This window comes from Miniopterus schreibersii, assembly GCF_964146895.1.
Source record: "Miniopterus schreibersii genome assembly, chromosome: 1".
Classification (NCBI taxonomy): Eukaryota; Metazoa; Chordata; class Mammalia; order Chiroptera; family Miniopteridae; genus Miniopterus; species Miniopterus schreibersii.
In genome coordinates this window covers 144,116,956-144,137,944 of record NC_138101.1, presented here as the reverse complement: position 1 = coordinate 144,137,944, position 20,989 = coordinate 144,116,956, and the positions used below count along the sequence as shown (strand labels likewise).

Genomic DNA, 20,989 nt, shown 5'->3' with positions numbered 1-20,989 from the left:
AGTGCCCCACTGTCCGCTCCGTGTAGCCGGCTTTTCCTTGTCCACTGTCCTTCTCAGCTCCTGCCTGTCACTCCAAGGCTCCTTTACCCAGCACTGCCCGAACAGCCTGCCTCTCTGTGCCCAGGTGCCGCTCATCACCATCATGGCCACTGGGGGTGGAACAAGATCCATGACCGCCATGTACGGCCACCTGCTGGGGCTGCAGAAGCTGAACCTCCTGAACTGTGCCAGCCACATCACTGGCCTGTCAGGGGCCACCTGGTAAGGAACCGGGGGCTACTGTTCGGTGGAGCCCAGAGCATACAGCTGAAGGGTCAGCCTTGGGTCCCTGGTGAAGGCTCCACGCCCCCATGTAAGAAGCAGCTCTACCACTTACAGCTGTGTGAGCTCAGCTCTGAGTCTCAGTTTCCATATCTCTAAAGTGGGGATAATAATAGTACCGACTTCGTGGTGTTGCTAGAGAGGCCCTCCCTGTGCTCAGTACATGAGAGACACTAAATACATCATACATGTTGGTCGTTACTGATGTCACTGTTTCCCTGGGGCTGTGCAGGGACCTGGGAGCATGGTGGCCAACTGTGAATGAACTCCTGGTGCCACTGATACCATCCTGCTGGGGAGAGGAAGCTGCCCTCTCTCCTAGGGGGGCTGGGTATCAAGTCTCCCAGGGTAAATGGAGCTGGGCCAGCTGCTCTGGCTGCCCACACTCCAGCCCACCACCCATCCCTGCCCTGTAGGCTTCCTCAGGCTCCCACCTCCTCACTCTGCTGATGAGCAAAGAGTAAGAACGGGGCTCCCCCAGGTGAGACCAGCATGAGGTCGGCTTCTCCACAGGAGCCACCATGTCTAGGTCCCACAGTCCTTGTAGTGGCCCACAAAAATGTTTTCTTTTCAGATCAGAAGAAAAAAATGAACTTCTAGGTTGAAGACAATATTTTAATAAAGACTATTATAATATTTATCTTTATACAACAGTCATAAAACAAAAATTTGAGTATGTTGATGGTGAAAGGGCCACCAAAGTCATAACACAGCCCTGGTCCAGTGTGGCCAGAGCCCTCTGATCATCCAAGGCCTCTCTCTCAGCCAGGCCAGTGTCTTATGCTGTCTGCGGCTGGTGGGCCTCTGAGTGTTCGAGGTCCCAAGCTGCTGCCCCCACCCTGGAGGCACTCTGGGTGACTTTCATTTGGGCGAGTAGATGTGAGCTCACCCTAGGAAAACCAAGACTCCTGGGGTATGAGGGGCCCTGAGGCTCCAGCCCAGGTGGGATATAGAAGGAACAGCCGACAGTTATCAGGGTCGCCTCTGTGCCAGGCACTGGTGTGACTGTTTCCAATGGATCATCTCATTGCTTCTTCATGAGAAAACTATAAGGGAGATGTCATTCTGCTCATTTTATAGCTGGAGAAGCAAAGGAATTGCCCAGGACCACTCAGCTGAGTGGTATTGCTGGGATTTGAACCCAGGCTGTGAGAGTCCAGGGCCCAGGTTCTTAAGCTCCCTGTTAAATGGCTGCCCATGGGTAGTAGGTTAAGGAGATAACCTGCTTCTGTGGCAGAGGGCGGGTACCTGGCCTAGGAAAGCACTGGGAAAGATTATTTTAAAACCAATTATTTGTGATGGTTTTGAAAATTTTTTTTAAAAGTATAAAAGTAACTGAGTGAACCTTATGGAGAGAAGGCTGCTTTATGTTGAAGAAATCTCCTGACCAACCTCCACCTTCCCTGACCAGAAACGAGTCCTGTGAAGGAAGAGGCCACTGTTCAGACAGCTAACTGTACAGGTCCACTGTGGCCGGTCCCAGGTTCTGTCCTCACATAGGCAGAAAGCTGGGTCCAGGCCGAGAGGAGGCAGCAGGGACAAAGACCCGGGGCCAGGGGGACCCCATCTTTGCTTTATTGCTCCCCACTGCCCACATGGAAGTTAAGAAGAAGGGAAACAAATCCTTAGCCAGCATCATAATTGTGGGAGTTAGTGTGGGAGAGTGGAAACATTCTAGGATGTGGAATCAGCCGAGCCTGGGTTCCAATGATGCTCCACCACCCCAGGGCCCAGCACTTACTTTGGGCCAGGTGCTTCTTCCAACCATGTCACATTGTATTAACTGATGTAATCTCCATAATAACTGTGGGAGATAAAAACAATTACCTTAACTCTCCCCTTTCCACAGATGGGGAATCTGAGGTGAAGAGAGATTATGTAACTTGCTCCAGATGACATAGCTAGTGAATCGTAGAGTCTGGATTTGAACCCAGGAAGATCTGGGTCCAGAATCCTCATTCTTAAGCAACATGCTACACCTGGCACACAACAGGCAATCAAGAAATGGTAGCAATCGTGACTGTGTGTAATCATGTTTATCCCACTTGCTCCAGGCTCCTCTCCTGGCAGGTTGGGGTTTCCCATGAAACCTGCCAGGGCCTGGGGTTGATAGGACCAGGGCTGGCTCAACTCTATCAGCTATGCTTGTTTTTCTCCAGGACCATGGCAACATTATACCGTGATCCTGACTGGTCCTCCAAAAACCTGGAGCCTGCCATCCTTGAGGCCCGGAGGCACGTGGTCAAGGACAAGATGCCTGCCCTGTTCCCAGACCAGCTCCGCAAATTCCGGGAGGAGCTCCGGCAGCGCAGTCAGGAAGGCTACAAGGTCAACTTTACAGACTTCTGGGGCCTACTGATCGAGGCCTGTCTGGGGGACGAAGTAGGTACCAGCTTCACTTGGGCCACGCCTTGCCCAGCTCTCTTCCTTCATGGGGGTGTCTGGGCTTATATCGCAGCAGGAGGGAGTTAGGTTGGACCTGCAGATGCATTCTTGCAGGTAAAAGGTGTGAGGTGCCCAAATGTGTGATGGAGGAAGATGGTAGGTCTGTCTTCTCACATCGCTTTAGAGTATGACTGAGACCCATTTGTTGGGGATGACTTAGGTACAACCCTGCAGAGAGGCAGCATGTCCTCTGAGAGCCATACCAAGACACCTGTGAGAAAATAGGGAGGGAGCTGAAAAAGACTGGAGAGTCATCAGACCCTGATGCAAGTCTGACCCCTAGTGGAGAATAGAGGGAAGAAAGGCCAGTGGAAGCATCATAAACAGCTGTGCATGATCTAGAAGGTTCAGCACGATCTTTGAGAGTCCTCCAGCCAAGTTGTCCATCAGAGGAGCCCGACACCCCCCAGGATGGGCCTGCCTCAGTATCCCTACCCCACTCCATAATGGGCTGGGGGCTGCCCATGGGAAGTGTGGCCTCAGCACAAACATCATGGATTTCAGAACACAGCAGCTGGGACCCTCACTCAATGACATTCCCTGTAGCTGGAGGTCTGCAGGGCTCCTTCTCAAGGTCACCACATAGAGGATGGACCCAATGAGGTTCCTTCCTTATCTGAGATCCAATGATCTGAGCAATATGTGCCCAAGAAGATAATCAGCCTATATTGAGACCCAACTGTGTAGGAGCCATGTGGGACATGCTGGAGGAGTGACACCTGTGGGATACTGTGATCCTGAGTATCAGGATGAATTCAGCTAACACCTGGATCATTCCAGATGCACAGGCCCAGGGAGGACCAACTTTGACTATTGCTTGGCCCCAAATCAGAGCTTCCCACCTAATTTCTATTCAGGACTGTGGCTGTCTGCCACACTCCCAAAGGTGTCTGAGGAGTTCTGGTTTCAAATAATAATTTTCCAGAAGCAGAAGAGACAGCAAATTATTTTCTAGTAGGTCCCCTCTTCCAGAAAACCCAGACAATTTGACCAACCAAGGATGGCCCAAACCACATCTTCAACATTCATTCATTCACTTATTCAATCTTTCAACAAATTAAGTACATCCTGCATGCCAGGAACTATGCTAGACCATGGGGATTTGGATGTGAGGCACTCAGAGCTTTTGATGGATCCCACCCCACCCTGCCCCCCTTTTAACCTATGATCTAACCTGTCCTCATGATGAAGCAGGGCAGGCAGAGACTGAGGGTGTTGGCTTTGGATTTGGGCAGGATGGGGTTTAAACTCTGGCCCTGTTCTGTGCTATTCCTATTCCTTGAATGGGAATTACATCAACAAGTGGTAGCTGATATTTCTAACGAGTTAGTGCCTGCCCCATGTGTTGAGGAGGAGAGCACCAAGGCTTCAACATCAAAAGTCTGAACATTACCTCCTGGTTTTGGTGTGGGTTCCCAGGGTTCCCAGGAAAGTAAGTCTAGGATTAATGTTAGGAGGCCTCTGCTCTTCCATGCTGGCCAGAAGTAGGAGCCCCTTTCCCTCGGGCCCCCTTGACAATGAGTGTGGACTAGGTCTTCCATGAGTCTGCACCTTCCTCTACTTCCAGGACAGTAAGCCCTATGGTGCCCAGATCTCTGGGCCCAGTTACGACAGGCATCCTGTTTGCTTTTCTTTTCTTTTCTTTTCTTTTAATTTTTATTTTTGTTTAAAATATTACAGATGTGCCTTTTTCTCCCCAATGACCCATTCCACCCCGTCCCTTCCCCCTCCCCAGTCCCTCTCCCCACCATTGTCTGTGTCCTTGGGTTGTGTATATATGCATATAAATTCTTTGGTTACTCTCTCCCCTTCCACCCACTCACCCTCCTCCATCCCTCTAACATTCGTCAGTCTCATCTATGCTTTCATGTCATTGAATCTATTCCGTTCATCAGTTTATTAAGTTCTTTAGATTCCACGTATAAGCGAGATCATGTGATGTTTGTCTTTCGCTGCCTGGCTTATTTCACTTAGCATAATATTCTCCAGGTCCATCCATACTGTCCCAAGGGTACGAGATTCTTCTTCTTTATAGCTGCATAGTATTCCATGGTGTAAATGTCCCACAGCTTTTTTATCCACTCATCTACTGATGGGCACTTGGGCTGTTTCCAGATCTTAGCTATTGTAAACTGTGCTGCTATGAACATCGAGGTGCATATATTCTTTCTGATGAATGTTTCAGGATTCTTAGGATACATTCCTAGGAGTGGAATCACTGGCTCAAACGGCAGCTCCATTTCTAATTTTTTGAGGAACCTCCATACTGTTTCCCATAGTGGCTGCACCAGCCTGCATTCCCACCAGCAGTGTACTAGGGCTCCCCTTTCTCCGCACCCTCGTCAGCACATGTTGTTTGTTGATTTGCTGATGGAGCCATTATGACAGGTGTGAAGTGACACCTCATTGTGGAATTAATTTGCATCTCTCTGATGATTATCGACATCAAGCATTTCCTCATGTATCTCTTGGCCATCCGTATGTCCTCTTTGGAGAACTGTCTATTTAAGTCCTTTGCCCATTTCTTAATTGGGTTGTTTGTCTTCCTCTTGCTGAGTAGTATGAGTTCTTTGTACACTTTGGAAATTAGCCCCTTATCAGATACATCCTTGGCAAATATGTTTTCCCAGACTGTGGGGTTCCTTTGTATTTTGAGGCTGTTTTCTTTTGCTGTGCAGAAGCTTTTTAGTTTGATGTAGTCCCATATGTTTATTTTTTCTTTTGTTTCTCTTGCCCTGGGAGATGTATCAGTGAAAAGTCCACTATGTGGGATGTCTGTAACTTTACTGCCTATGTTTTCTTCCAGGATTTTATGGTTTCATGACTTACATTTAAGTCTTTTATCCATTTTTAGTTTATTTTTGTGTATGGTGAAAGTTGGCGGTCTAGTTTCATTCTTTTGCATGTATCTGTCCAATTTTCCCAGCACCACTTATTGAAGAGACTGTCTTTACTCCATTGGATGCTCTTGCCTCTTTTGTCAAATATTAACTGACCATAATGGCGTGAGTCTATTTCTGGGGTCTCTGTTCTGTTCCATGGATCTATATGCCTGTTGTTGTATCAATACCAGGCTGTTTTGATTACAGTGGCTTTGTACTGTTTGCTTTTCAAGGGAGGCCTGAGAGTTGTTTGGCCCACGCATGTGTTTACCATCCCACATGGGTTCCATGGCCTTCACAAGCTCGGTTAACCATGGATGGTCACCTAGTAGGCAGCTGCTTGGCCTGGGATCAGCACCTGGGCCTCTAAGACCCCAGTTGGCCTTGTCTACACTGGCTGGCTCACTTTGAAGGGTGGCCGGTGGCCCCAGCTGATCTGCAGGACTCCCTCTATGGTTACACAGCACAGTGCTCTGGGAACTTAGAGGGACCTTGGCTGCCACCTGGTGCCCAAGTTTCCAAGCCTTATGTTAAGAAGAAGGAGGAGAAGGAGGAGGAGAGGAAGGAAGGAAGGAAGGAAGGAAGGAAAGAAGGAAGGAAGGAAGGAGGGAGGGAGGGAGGGAGGGAGGGAGGGAGGGAGGGAGGGAGGGAGGGAGGGAGGGAGGATGGGAGCTTTTTTCCCCTCCCAAGCACATTTTATGCAACACGCAAAGCAGATAGAAAAAATGGAGCTGGTCCAGTTTGAATGGGTGGAAGAGGAGGGGATGAAGAGGAGCCGTGGTGGCCTCTTCCACCCCAACCTCTTCATTCCCTGGTTCCCGAGACACCAGGAGAACCCTGCGACTCTGAGGGACAGCCCTGAACTGCACATGCAGTCCCACACCATCCACATGTCTGCAGCAGTGAACAGTCCAGGATGAGTGCACCTCCTACTGGTGCATTTTAAAAGCAGGTTTCACTGCTGTCAGCCGGGGCCTACAAAGCAGCCTGGTAGGCTCAGGAAGTCCGGGCTGTCCCTCATTCTGTGCTGTCCTGGAGCTGTCTGCTTCTTTTCCTTAACCCCCTTTATTTCCCCACAGAGAAATGAATGCAAACTGTCAGAGCAGCGTGCTGCTTTGAGCCAGGGCCAGAACCCCCTGCCCATCTACCTCACCATCAATGTCAAGGACGATGTAAGCAACCAGGATTTCAGAGGTAACACTGATGACTAGCAATTTACGAGGGGGTCCCTTTTCAGCAAGCAAAGTCACCCTGCACCTAGCACACAGGCCTCCCACACCTTTGCCAACCTTCACATCAAAAGGTGCTCCTTACAGCTGAAGAATAGACTTTGCTACCCCTTTCTGCCCTGGGGCATGGATGGTGGAGAAGAGGGAGGGGTGGGGGATAGGGACAGGGTCCCCTGGCTTCCCTGGGTGGCGGTTTGAGGGGACAGGGGGAAATAAAGGTCATGAGGGAAAGCATCCTAGGTATTTCTTAAGCTGCCCTGAGGGAGAGACTCTAAATACCTGCCCTGCTTTGGGGTCAGCTCTGCTTTGGGGTCAGTTTTGGTCCCTGTTTATCTGGTTTTGAGGAGCAAATGTGCCATGCAGGTTGCAAAACTGTCTTGCCCAGCCAGCTGAAGCTGGCGATGGCGCCCCCATGTGTCCTGTGGGGGTACTGTGGCCTCACTGTCCAGGTCTTCCCAAGGAAGGGTCTCAGTTTCAGGTGGCCAGGATGGAGGGCGTGGCTGTGCCACCTGAGACTGACACCCTGCCCTGCTGCTTGTGCAGAGTGGTGCGAGTTTTCCCCGTACGAGGTGGGCATGCAGAAGTATGGGGCCTTCGTCCCCACCGAGCTCTTCGGTTCCGAGTTCTTCATGGGACGGCTGATGCGGAGGATCCCAGAGTCTCGGATGTGCTACCTGCTAGGTGACTCCTGATGGGGGAGGCCCCTGAGAACCCTGCCCCATGCTGGCGCTCTGGGTGCAGGGGCCTGACTATGATGCCCACTCGTTTAATTCTCCCCTTCAGAGTATGAACTTCATCCACCAAAGGGCGTCTTCAAAAAACAGACCCATTTTTCATCCTCACCAGAGTTATGCCCTTACTTAAACTAGTTCTCTACACCCCAACCCCTCTTCCATCTATTCCAATCCAGCCCATCCCAGAAGGTTCAAATCAAGCCCCATATCTTTTGTGAAACCTGCCCAGAAGCCCCAGCCCGTGGTGGCCTCTCCTTCCTCTAACACCTATGCTATTGGGCATGTGGTTCAGAGATTTATAGTTAAGACACTTGGGCTTGAACTCTCTGGGCCTCAGTTTTCTCATTTGTAAATCTGGCTTAAGAATAAACCCTATCTTATGAGGACCCAAATGGGTCAACGTATGTGAAAGATTTCATGATTGTTATTATTAATGTGTTACATTTAAAAATCATGATAATAAGAGATAACATTAGAGTTATCAAGTGCTCATCATGTGCCAGGCATGTACCTAAACTAGTGTATTAACTGATACAAGACTGGGCATTTGGACTTGAACTTGAAGCCTGCACCTATCAACATTAAGTCGCTGCTGGGGTTGTGCCTTATATACCTTTGTACCCTCTCCCAGCTCTGAGAGGAGGGTGGAAAAGAGCTGAGAGCTGGGGATCATCAGTCATGTGGCCAGGATTGAGCTACACTATGGGCAGAGGGACATCAAAGTCTGTCCCAGCCTCTGAGCAGCCTGACTTGGAGTGGGAAGCAAGGCCAAAGCAGACCCAGTCAGTGTTTGGGTGAGTCTGGGGGCTCTTGGATGGAGCTGCTCACAGCTGGCCCTGCTCCCTAGGTTTATGGAGCAGCATCTTCTCTGTGAACCTGCTCGATGCCTGGAATTTTGCCCGATCTTCAGAAGAGTTTTTTCACAGGTGGACAAGGGAGAAAGTACAAGACATCGGTGGGTAAACCCACTGGCTTCCCCTCTTGGTTGGGTAATGGGGGAGGGAGGGAGAGCAGTGGATCACAAACTGAGGATTAGTCTATGTGCCAGGTGTTTCAGTACCATCTCTGTGGCCCACAAACACGGGGAGGCAGCTAGGGCTAGAGGGTCTTCCCTGCCTAGAGGGGAGAGTGATTGTAGATGAAGACATATGGCCCCCGGGGGCCAGGGCTAGGTGGTCTGGGGAGTGGATCCACTCTGTAGTCTGTGCGGTGCCCCAGAGAGCTGAAGGGGGTAGGGATCTATGAGCACAGTTAAAGGTTGCTGGTCTAGACCAGCCTCTCTGGAACCCCTCCTACTTGTTACCTCTCCCCGCAACCCCCGTTCTGTGTCTCACGTAGGTGCTCCAACTCCAATGCCAGGGTCTTGAGAGCTATGCACTAAGGTGTGAATGGCACTTACAGTGACTCACCCCTGGTGCTGGGCCACCATGCAGGGCTCTGCCTGAGCAATCTGGGACCCCAACTCTTGTGACCTTCTCTCCACACCCTCTCCCCTGCAGAAGATGAGCCGCTCCTTCCTGAAATCCCCAAATGTGATGCCAACGCCCTGGAGACCTCGGTGGTGATCCCAGGGTCATGGCTCTCCAATACTTTCCGCAACATCCTCACTTACCGCTCATTTGTGTCTGAGTTCCACAACTTCCTGCTGGGGCTGCAGCTGCACACCAACTACCTCCAGAATGGCCAGTTCTCCAAGTGGAAAGGTACCCCACCCCTGCCTGGCTGCTACTTGAGGCCCGCCTATGTCTGGAGGAAGGAAAAGTGGGTGTCAAGGCAGCCATGGAAATAGGATGAAAAAACTCTCTGACCATTTTCATGAGGCCATGTGGCAGACCACCCCACCCCATGGTGTATTCCTGGGTGAAGTCTTGAACATTGGGCAGAGCAGTATACATAGTTAGTTCATTGAATCTATCCAACAATCCCAGCAGGTAGAAGTTGGCCTATTTACAGTGGGGAAATGAGACTTTCTGCAGTTGTGCTCCAGGGGCATCTTTGCATGCAAATGGTGCCACCTTGAGTTGGGCAGGGATGGCTCAGCTCAAGAACCCCTAAGGGAGAAGTAGCAGAGCCAGACCTTAGACTTTGGTCTTGCAGGCTCAGCTCAGTGCCTCCTCCCCACCACATTAAGGCTCTGAGGTTGATTTCCCACCACCTTTTGTATTTTATCTGGCCACGGCCTGCAAATGGCTGCTTAGGCCTGGCCTAATAATCCTCATCTCACCGTCTGGGTAGAAAGGGCCACTGGCTCTGCGCCCAGAGTTTGTACCAATTTATAGGATAGTCTTACACCCTGCTACTCCACAAGCCCTGTGGCTGAGTTGTACTGGGTCTTCTGTACATATCCCATGAAAGACTTCCTAAAACCCCAAGATAATGCTGTTCTTCATCAGCCCACCCCAAGGGGCACCCACTCACCTGGGCATCCTAGACAGACCTGGGAGGGCTGGAGGTCCAGGCTGAGGTGCATGAGCTCTGGGCAGGGCACTCCATCCCTACCAGGTACCTCTGACCGTCCACTGAGATCAAGGACCGGGGTGTCATGGTAACTGCAAGTCTTGGATTTCAGACACTGTGCTTGACAGCTTCCCGAACCAGCTGACACAGTCCGTGAACCACTTGTGTCTGCTGGACACTGCGTTCTTTGTCAACTCCAGCTACCCACCCCTCCTCAGGCCGGAGAGGAAAGCTGACCTCATCATCCACCTCAATTATTGTGCAGGGTCCCAGACAAAGGCAAGTGTGACAATAAAAGGCTCTCCTCTTCTGTAACAGACCAGAACGTGAGCCCCCTCCAGGCTCCAAGATTTAGCATTGGAGAAACTCAAGCTGCAGTGCGTGCTGTGAAGGGCGCCATCCAGGCCTCAGGGGGCAGCCTGCTGGCCTTTCACAGGCAGTGCCCCCCCTTCCCCCGCACTCTGTCCCCTGGGTTTGGGAAGACTCACTGAGCTAATTCCAACTCTTGCATCTGAGTGTTTGCCATAACTTAAGTTTGTAAATGAGTGACAGCATCTTCCCTACACATGATCTCACTTGATCCTGATACCAGCTCTTTGAGGTAGATGGCACAACTGCTGTTTTTCCCATGTTGTAGCTGAGGAAACTGTGGCACAGAGAGGATAAGTAGCTTGCTTAAGATCACACAGCTAGTGAGTGTGGAACAGGGGGGCAAACTAAGGGGATCTGTTCCTCTATGTCCACTGCTCTTTCTGTTACATTACATTTATAATGATACCCTTTCAGAGTCCTTTGCAGCCCCCGACACTTTGTCAGTTCCAAAGCCCATACTTGTCCCCCAGGAGCCTGCCAGCCAGAGCTGTACGTGGCTCAACTCATCACCCTCAGGCTGCTGTCCACATCCACCCAGGTCTGTGTTTGGATGAAGCATCATCTAAAGGGCTTCTGTCCATTTTACACGGGGAAGGAGCTTACAGTTCGACACACACCAGCCTACTGCCTCAGGCCCTTTGTCCTGACCAGGCTTTGTTCTAAAAATAGCACAAATAGGCCAAGCTGCTTGAGACCTGAGTTGTTAGCTGGGGAAATCAGGAAGCTGGATCTAAGATCTCTGTGTTTTTTTATCCACCCTCTCCCCCACCCCAAATCCTCAAACATATCTTCCTGTGATATTCTAGCCAATGAAACAAACCTGTGAGTACTGCTCTGTGCAGAACATCCCCTTCCCCAACTATGACATCCAAGAGGAGGGGAATAACAATCTCAAGGAATGCTACCTGATGAAGAACTCCGAGGAGCCTGATGCCCCCATTGTGCTTTTCTTCCCACTCATCAGTGACACCTTCCAAAAGTACAAGGCCCCAGGTAAGCCACCTATGAGCTCACTTCCCACCACCCACTGGCCTTGGACTGAAGCTCCTGTCTTTAAACATATGCCATCTTCTAATAGCACTCACAGGAAGCCTGCTTAGCTCCAGACTGAGTCAACCTTGGTTTGGCAAGAAAGAAAAGACCCCCACAGCTCCGTGAGCTGGCAATGTCAAACTTTACTCTCAAACTCAGTTACTCAACATTTATTAAGATCCAGCTATGCTCCTGGCACTGTGTTGGTGCTGGGGCAGTCCTAAGATGGGAAAGCTGTGCCCTTGCCCTAGGAGCTTGGAGGGGTGTGTGTGTGTGTGTGTGCGCGCACTTGCGCGCGTGCATGCCAAGGTGGGCTGGGGGAGAGGTAGGACACAAGTCATTACAATTTAACATAATAAGAGTCTATAGCAAGTCCTTCTGCTGCCTCCAGGTGTGGAGCGAAGCCCCGAGGAGCTGGAGAAGGGCCAGGTTGACATTTATGGCCCCAAAACTCCCTATGCCACCAAGGAGCTGACATACACGGAGGCTGCCTTCGACAAGTTGGTGAACCTCTGCGAGTACAACATCCTGAATAACAAAGACCAGCTCCTTCAGGCCCTGAGGATGGCAGTGGAGAAGAAGAAACTCCTGAAGAACCAGTGTCCCTAGGTCCTGGGGAACCTCACTGATTCTGTGTCTGCTTCCACCAGCTCAGGAGCGGAACCCATCAGCGCTGACCAGCCCACATAGCTGGCTTCGCTGTCTGGCAAGGGGTGCAGGCAGGCTGGTCTGGGCCTTCTATCAAAAAAATGTAAATTTAAATTTTAAAAGTTGAGGGAGACAGAGAAAGAGAAAGAGACCACTGGATTATACCCACTGGATTTTTTAAATCTTTCCCTATAGGGAAAGGGGTCCAGTAGACATAGGCTCCCACACATGCCTAAAGTCCAGAAATAAAAGCAATGCCTGAGGAGGAGGCTGGTTCCCTAGAAACCTCAGACTGAGTTGGTGCTCAGAGCCCTCCCCTCCTGCTCCTCTCTGCATCCTGGCGTGGAGGACCTCGGGGATGCACCAGAGGACATGAGAATTACTCTGGGTTCTCTGAAAAAAAGCACTTTTTAAAATTTAAGTCAACTATATTCTTGTGAATTTTGTAGGCAATTATATTTTATCTTTATGAATCAGGCTATTAATAGGGAGCATGATGCTAGAAGATGTAAATGGAGAACTAGAGACATCCTGGTCTCTTCAACAACAAAGCCAAACAGGTGATAGGTTTCAGCAGTCCCTCTGTAGCCATTCAGAGCCCTAGGACTGGTGACTCCTGTGATCCCTACCAGACAACCATGTCTGAGCATTAAGCTCCAAAGAAATGCCAGGCAAAGCCCAAGTCTGCGACTCAGATTCACAGCCCAAGAAACTGTGATGCAACTCAGGGGTGTCGAGACAGGTAAATGGAGTGAGGCATCAGGTTGCTGATGCTGACCAGTGCCGCCCATTCCAGGAAGCTGACGCTCGCTGATCAACCTGCTCCAGGAGCACTTCTCAGTTTTCTTTGCACCCTCCCCTCTGTTTTCCAGATGGGATTATTTATTTCTAAATGGGATTCCTGTTATTTATCATGTAAACACCATAGCCAGCACATTCCAGCTCTTGGAGAGTCACCCTGAGAGAAAGAAACTAAGAAGGATCTACCCAGAAAGGACCAGGTTAGCCCTGAAGAAAAAGCCATCCCTGGTGATGGTTTCCAGATGAATTGCTGGGAAAGCCCTGGGCCAAAGAAGTCAAATCAAAGAATCCAGGTCTCCCATCAGGCTGGGAACTTGAAAAATGTATAAACTGAGCCATTGAGATGCCCAGGCGGATGGAAGGTAAAACCAGAAAGGCATGTAGTCTGCATGAAGCCCAGCAAACCTGGAAGACATGTCCCTCATTTTGGGCCACTGTGCTCCCTAAGCAGTCCTTTGGTTATTAGGAAACAAGTGGTGACAGGTACCAAAAGTTTAGAAAATTTGGCCTCCAATTCACATCCTTGCTACTCAAAGTGTGGTGGGGAACTGGTTAGAAATCCAGAATCTCAGGCCCCACCCCAGCCACACTGAACCAATCTACATTTTAAGGAGATTCCCACCTCCTTTAGCCTAGAAAGCATAAACCAACGACTCCCCTGAGCCACTGATAAACTGGGCTCCTGGACTTGCAAAACTGGTCCCCACCCAGATAATGCTAACCTGGGACCCACCCCTTCCCTCCACCTCAGCAGCCAGCTGCCTCCACTTTGACATCTTTTCCTTCCATCTGCAACAAACAGGCTCTCCTTAAATTATCAGAGTGAGCCACGCTGCAAGACCTGTTTGTCGTAAGGTCAAGGCAGCCCTGCCTGGATTCATCAAAGTAGGTAGAGTGAGGTTTCTAAAATCATTGTATTATCTGAGCATGGAATAAAATGGCCATGAGGGTAAATGCTGTTGACTCATCCGCTTTCATTCCCATCTGATGCTGTAAGACCTGCATAACTCCTGCCTCGTTCCTGCCTGGCCACCGCCAGAGGTGTCAGAAAGACATTTCCATCCCCTCCCTCCTCTCCCAGGCAGCTTCCTTTTCTCCTGCAGGGGCCCCTGCCTTCTTGTGTGGGGCACTCCTCTTTTTATGAAGCCATGTCAGCAACCAGTGGAGGGCAAGCTCTTGCTGACCCACGCTGTTTGAAGCCCCATGGTTTTCAGGAAGCGCTGGTGGAGCGAGAGGAAGGAAGTGCCGCCAGCCCCAGCTGAGCAATTCCTTAGTGCACGGTGGTCGCGGTCAGCAACCAGGCCCTACTTCCCAGAAACTTAGATTGGGGTTGGGGAGAAAAACACGGACAGGTTTTTATAAGAATTTGAGAAGTTAACTAGTGACTTAGCTTCTAAAACAATGCTGGTGATGTTACAGGGCCACACAAGGATTAAAGAACAAGTGTCATCAGCTCTCAGAGGGGCCAGGGCACCGTGTCCTGGCGAGGCCAGGGAGGCTCCCTCCTCAGGTTCCCTGCTCTCCGCCTGTAACATGGTTAAATAGAAAAGCTAAGAAAAATTCCTCTCTCCCCCAGTGTCCTTCCTCCTCGTCTCCCTTTTCCTTCCCAGGAGTGTGGCCAGCATGCCACACTGTCACGCAACCCAGTCACCCTGTCCCACAGCAGATGTGTTCTCCTTCTACATCCCCGTGAAAACACTACTCCCCAAGGTCACCAATGTCCTCCCAGTTTCCAGATACAGAGTCAAATGGCACTGCCCCTTTACAGGCCTTATCTTACTTGATCTCGGCATTTGGCACTACTGACCACTCCCTGCTTCCTGAACCCCTCCCTTCCCATGACTTCCTTGCCAACCGCAGTTCAATTCGGTTCTGCTTGCAAATATTTGTTGCCTTCCCATTATGTGCCAGTCACTGTTGGAAGGTCTGGGACAATGAAAGGATTAACAATTGACACCCCCCCCCCCCACACACACACACACACTTCAAGGAGCTTCCTTCAGGTCCCATGTAGGAGGCACACATGGAAAAGGAGCCTTGCAATACAGAGAGAAAGTTCCCTGTTAGCTGTGTGCACAGAGGCATACATTAGGGGCTGCCAACCCAGCCCTAGAAGGAAGGGGCCGGGTTTGCTGGATACCTTCTGTCCTAGATTTCTTCCTACTTTCAAGCCCCCCTCCTGGCCTCACCTCCCTAGTGATCCTCTAAATGCTGGTATTCCTTGAGGTTCTCTCCTTAGCTCTCCTCTCTTTTCACTCTATACTCTCCTAAAGCAATCTCGTATAAACCCAGGACTTCAACTACTGCTTCGATTTTGAAAACTCTAAAACCTTTATCTCTAGCCAAACTAATTTCCTAAGTTCTTGATTCATGTACTCAAATTCTATACCAGTTAGCGTTACTTCTGCTATGTAACACAAAAGATCTAAAATTACAGTGGCTTAAACAAGACAGAAGAAGTTTATTTCTTATCAGAGACCTTTCAGCTCTTGTTCTGCCATCCTCAAGTTTGCCTTCTGGTTCATTATGGCTGCTGCAGCTCCACCCATCATGTCCACATTCCTGGCAGCAGGGGGACTTTGCTGACTCAAGACACCAAACTAGTCCTGGCCTGCCTAGACCTGGAATTCTTTTCTGTGAAGAAAAAAAAAAAAAACCAACCCAAACTTTTATCTTAACAAGATAATAAGAATTACCAGCTGTTCCAGTTATCTGTTGCTGAACAACCAAACATCCCAAAGTATAAAGGCATAAAAACACACAAACAACAACAAAAAACCCCACCACCATTTGATTATGCCCACAGGTTCTGTGGGTCAGGAGATTGGCAAGGGCACAGCAAGGACAACTCTTATCTGTTCCATGTGTGGGGCCTCAGCTCAAATAACTTGAACTGCTGGGGAGGACTCAGATGGCTGGGGTCTGTAACAGTTGAGGCTGAAAGACCCACTTTTGAGATAGCTACTTCATTCACATATCTGATGCCTGAGCTGGGAAGGCTGGGGAGAATGAAGGACAGGCTGAGCTTGACTGACTGTCATAGCACCTTCATGTGGCCTCCCCAGGGTGGTGATCTCGGCATAGTCAGTCTTCTTTTTTATTATTATTATTAAATATGTCTTTATTGATTTCAGAGAGAGGAAGGGAGAGGAAGAGAGAGAGGCAGAAACATCAATAATGAGAGAGTCATTGATCGGCTGCCTCCTGCACACCCCCTGCTGGGGATCGAGCCCGAAACCCGGGCATGTGCCCTGACCGGGAACTGCAATCTCCTGGATCCCAGGTCGATGCTCAGCCGCTGAGCCACGCCTGGCTGGGCCATAGTGAGTCTTCTTCAATGGCAGCTCAGGGCTCCAAGAGTGAGTTTACACAGTGGCAGCTGCATGAAGTATTACGACCTAGCCTCAGAAGTCACATAGCACCATTTCCACTGTACTCTAATGACAGAAGCATTCACAAGCCAGCCTAGATTTAAGGGTAGGGGACAAAGATTCCATCTCTTGAAAAGAAGCCTGTCAACAAAGTGTGGCCAAGTTTTAAATCCCATTCTGTAATAACTGAATCTTTAAAGTTGACCTTGCCCCTCTTCCACTAAGTGAATTATCACATTTTGGATTCTGTTACCGCAGACTCCATTTCCAGTAACAAATTCAGTGTTAGTTATGAATTACTTTCATTTCAGAGACCTGAAAAATAGTGGCTTAAATGCATTCATGTAAAAGGAGCCCACAGGGAGGCAGTCCAAGGCTGGCATGGCACTTCATTGATTTGTCAGGGATCCTGCTCCTTCCAGCTCTCTGATTTACCATCCCTTGTATAGTCCTTGGCCTCATGGTCCAAGATGAGCCCTGGAGCTCCAGCCATCATATCCATCCATATCCCAGACTACAAGAAGGAAGAAGGGGGAAGAAAGATTGAACTTTATTCTCTTTAAAGGAGAATTTCTGCAAGTCCCACACATCCTTCAGGTAACATAGCAACCAGAACTTAACCGCAGAGAGACTAGATTTTTTTTTTTGCCTGGTTTGCAACATGCCCACCTAAAAATCAGTTCTACTCCTGAAAAAAAACAATTTAGAGACAACTGGCAGTCTTGCTGCAAGTACCTACGAGACATCTCCACCTGCATTTCCTAAAGGCTACATCTCCAAGTGGCAGCAGTAACCTGGGTAAATGGCCACAGAAAAAGAAGAGATGAGTCAAGGTGAAGGGGGCTCTTCTCAGGCCAAAGGACCTCCTCTAGTCTCCTCATTACATGTCTCACAGGCCTTTAACCACTCTGGAATTTAAAGGTATCAGAGTAAGATGCTAGACATGATCTAGTGCAAACCTTGTGACCATCAAATTACCAAGAAGAAAGGGGGGGGGGAGTCCCCCACAGAATTACAATTATAATTTTACTATAGCAAAGAAAGTCATGAGTCTTATTACCAAGTTACTTATTTTAAGAATTATTCAATACAACAAATTTCCAGGCAACAATAGCACTCCCTATAGAATGGTCTGTAATAGGATTTAACCTGAAAAATAATTGAATTCAGATTTTTAAAAGTGACTGAGATTGGGATTGTTTAGTCTGAAAAAAGAAAACCAGAAGACTATCACAGTTTGCAATGGGTGCAAGATTACTATCCTGGGGAGAATCGGTCCCTCTCCCACTCCACAGAGGGCAGAGCAAAAGCAGAAAAGCTGACACTGTGCCTATCAGAAGACAGAGAAAGAAGAAAAGACATGATGGTGTTTCTTCTGGGCCAGACTTCTTCAGGTCTTTCTTTCTTCTTCTTCTTCTTTATTTTTTTAGGATTAAGGACAATAAAATATTTTCTTCCTTAAAAATTTTTTCTGATTATAAAACAAGAACACAATTGTGTCAAAATCAAAAAATGCAAAAGCACACCATGAAGGAAACTAAAATCACTTACCATTCCAAAACTCAGAGAGCATTACTATGTGGGGGTTTATCCTTCTCATCTTTTCATTGGATACTTTAATTTTTTTCTTTTTTACAAAAGTACAAAAATCCTATACATTCATTTTTTTAAAAAAAATGTGGTAAGAAGTACCCAACAAAATTTACCATCTTAACCATTTTTAAGTGTACAGAGCAATAGTGTTAACTATATTCACATTGTTGTGCAACATATCTCCAGAATTTTTTCGTTTTGCAAAACTGAAACTCTATACCCATTAAACACATGTCCCCATTTCACACCCCTCCCAGCCCCTGGCCACTTTCTGTTTCTATGAATTTGACTACTTTAGGTACCTCATGTAAGTGGAATCACACACTATTTGTCTTTTTGTGACTGGCTTATTTCACTTAACATAATGTTCTCAAGGTTTGTCTAGACTGTAGCATGTGACAGGATTCAACCCCTTACTTTTAAAGGCTGAATAATATTTCATTGTAGGATACCATATTTTGTTTATCCATTCATAAATCAATGAACACTTGGGCTGCTTTCATCTCTCGATTATTGTGAATAGTGCTGCTATGAATATGGGTGTACAATATCTCTTAGAAACACTCCTTCCAATTTTCCTGGATATATACCCAAAAGTGGGATTGCCAGATCATATGGTAGTTCTATTTTTAATTCTTTGAGGAACCGCCATACTGTTTCCTATAGCAATTGAATGTATTCACATTTTTTAAAAAATATTTTTTTATTGATTTCATAGAGAGGAACGGAGAGGGAGAGAGAGAGATAGAAACATCAATGATGAGAGTCACCGATCAGCTGCCTCCTGCCCGCCCTCTACTGGGGATCAAGACTGCACCTGGGCTTGTGCCCTGACTGGGAATCGAACAGGTGACCTTTTGGTGCATGGGTCAGTGCTCAACCACTGAGCAACACCAGCTGGGCTGAAGCTTTTACCCTTTTTTTGACAAATCTATCAACATTTTTTTTCATAATTTCTGTCTTTGCTTTTGTTTAGAAAGGCTTTTCCCTTCTAAACTTTTATAAATCTTCACCTGTACCTTCTCCTAATAGTTTTATGGTTTTCATTTTAATTTTACATTTCAATCTTTGTTTTATTTTGACATGAGGCCAATATCTAATTTCATTTTTTCTTGACTTTCTTTTTCTTCCATACTTACATATAGCTTAGCTTCCTCTAAATATTTGATTCCACACAATGACTCCAAAAGAGTTCCCATTTTACAAACAAGGAAACTGAGGCAGAATGGTAATTCATTGCATGTGAGGTCACATAGCCATTAGTAATTTATATTATCAGGATTCAGCCCCAGGTCTTCTGATGCCAAGTCCTGTTCTCTCTTCACCATAGCTTTGGTGCTCAAAGTGCGGTCTCTGGACAAGCAACTATGCAACACCTGGGAGTTTGTCAGAAATGGGGAGTCTTGGGTCCCACCCCATACCCACTGAATCAGAATCTGCATTACTATCAAGTTTGAGTACTGTTGTGCATCATATTTCCCCAAATCTAGGGTACATCAGAATCACCTGGGGCACTTGTTGAGCTCCATCCCTACTCAGTATTTTAACTCAGCAGATCTGGGGTGAGGACCACTCCTCTGCATTTTAATGAGCACCCCAGGTTATTCTTCTGCAGGTGGGTCCATGGATCACCCTTAAGAAATGCTCTAAAACGATTGAGAAATATTCAAAAACTGTAACCTAGGTCACCAAACGTGACAGCTGACTATTTCTTCCAATTTCAATTTAGGTAAATGTTGTTTTTTAACTTGAAAAAAGAGACAGCTGGGAGGTAACATTAGCTCCTTTACATGTCAATATGTGGAAACTGGTAATCAATGAGAATTAAATCTTCAGTTTTACAGGAAATCAGATAAAGAAAACTAAGGGCACAAGGCCTTCGATTGCTCCAGAATTTAGTGGAGGCAGTTTGTCAAAGAGAAACATGTACCCAAGTAGATTGGAGTCTACTTCCCCTACTTCAAATTTTGTCAATTATGTCCGTGAGTCAGGGTCTCCACCAATAAAATGAATAACCTGCCAGCGGTTAGAAAGAACCTGCCTGTCAACTTTCTTAACTTTTGTCTCCAGGGCGAGGTTGAGTGAATATTCCAGGAGACTAGGCAGCATCCGGAGGCTCCGGGTTTTTTTTATTTGTTTGTTTTCTTTTTTGTTTGTTGTTGTTGTTGTTTGGGTGTATTTTTTTTGTTTTTTGGGTTTTTTTGTTGTTTTTTTGCCAGCTCAGATTTGCCCGGAAGCCGACGCCACCTGGCCAGAGGTGGAGACCAGGCGACTAAGAGCCTCTCGGCTGCAGAGTCTGCGTCACCCGGCGGGAGGGACACCCTCTCCCCGCCTCAGTCCGCCAGACAGGCTCCGTCATCAGTAATTCATTAAGGCCTCCTGTCCATTGGCTGACACCTCCACGCCGCTCTGGCAGCGGCCCAATGAGGAAGGACTTCAGAGAGTCCTTCTGAATAGTGAACGAGAGCTCGTGACGTAGCGCTCGGAGATTGGCTGCAGCGGCGCGAGGCGGGGCAAGCTGGAGTGGCGGAGCGCCGCTGGGGCGGCTCAGCGCGAGCCGAGAGGGTCAGAGCCGGGGTGGCTTGGTAGCGCCGGGCCGGAGCTGAGGGCGGGCGCGGGCGCGGACGGGCGGACACGCGGACCGGCGGCAGGATGTTCAGCTGGATGGGTCGGCAGGCGGGCGGGCGCGAACGCTCGGGCGGCGCGGACGCCGTGCAGACGGTGACGGGCGGCCTGCGCTCGCTCTACCTGCGCAAGGTGCTGCCGCTGGAGGAGGCGTACCGCTTCCACGAGTTCCACTCGCCCGCGCTGGAGGACGCCGACTTCGATAACAAGCCCATGATCCTTCTGGTGGGCCAGTACAGCACGGGCAAGACCACCTTCATCAGGTACCCCCCCCCCGCCCCTCCTCACCCCCGCCTCGACCCTTGCCCCGCACCACCACGGTGGAGGCGGTCTTTCCTAGTGGACGCGTGTGGTCACTAGCCTCCCGCCGCCCTCGGGCGCCCCGCGGCGCCCACTTCCCCTTTCACGGAACCCCCTCGCCTCTGCTTCCCCCTCCAGCATCCATGTGACCTCAGGTTCCCCGTCAGAGCGTGGTGACC

The 20,989-nt window shown here is 48.8% G+C and overlaps 2 protein-coding genes across 3 annotated transcripts in view; both read left to right on the top strand.

Annotated features, from left to right (window-relative positions):
* The window catches only part of PLA2G4E (phospholipase A2 group IVE), a gene marked incomplete at both ends in the record, with an annotated part of 58,993 nt that extends 46,912 nt beyond the window's left edge, over nucleotides 1–12,081 (top strand). For both annotated transcript variants that reach the window (XM_081153743.1, XM_081153744.1), the window contains 9 exons: nucleotides 125–261; nucleotides 2,481–2,703; nucleotides 6,728–6,842; nucleotides 7,421–7,558; nucleotides 8,459–8,566; nucleotides 9,111–9,314; nucleotides 10,181–10,347; nucleotides 11,247–11,433; nucleotides 11,864–12,081. In XM_081153743.1, coding sequence (XP_081009869.1) covers nucleotides 125–261; nucleotides 2,481–2,703; nucleotides 6,728–6,842; nucleotides 7,421–7,558; nucleotides 8,459–8,566; nucleotides 9,111–9,314; nucleotides 10,181–10,347; nucleotides 11,247–11,433; nucleotides 11,864–12,081 — 1,497 coding nt within the window. The remainder of the gene's footprint in view (nucleotides 1–124; nucleotides 262–2,480; nucleotides 2,704–6,727; nucleotides 6,843–7,420; nucleotides 7,559–8,458; nucleotides 8,567–9,110; nucleotides 9,315–10,180; nucleotides 10,348–11,246; nucleotides 11,434–11,863) is intronic.
* Nucleotides 12,082–20,385: 8,304 nt separating this feature from the next.
* The window catches only part of EHD4 (EH domain containing 4), a 79,493-nt gene continuing 78,889 nt past the window's right edge, over nucleotides 20,386–20,989 (top strand). The window contains exon 1 of the mRNA XM_081153843.1: nucleotides 20,386–20,773. Coding sequence (XP_081009969.1) covers nucleotides 20,538–20,773 — 236 coding nt within the window. The 5' untranslated portion in view covers nucleotides 20,386–20,537. The remainder of the gene's footprint in view (nucleotides 20,774–20,989) is intronic.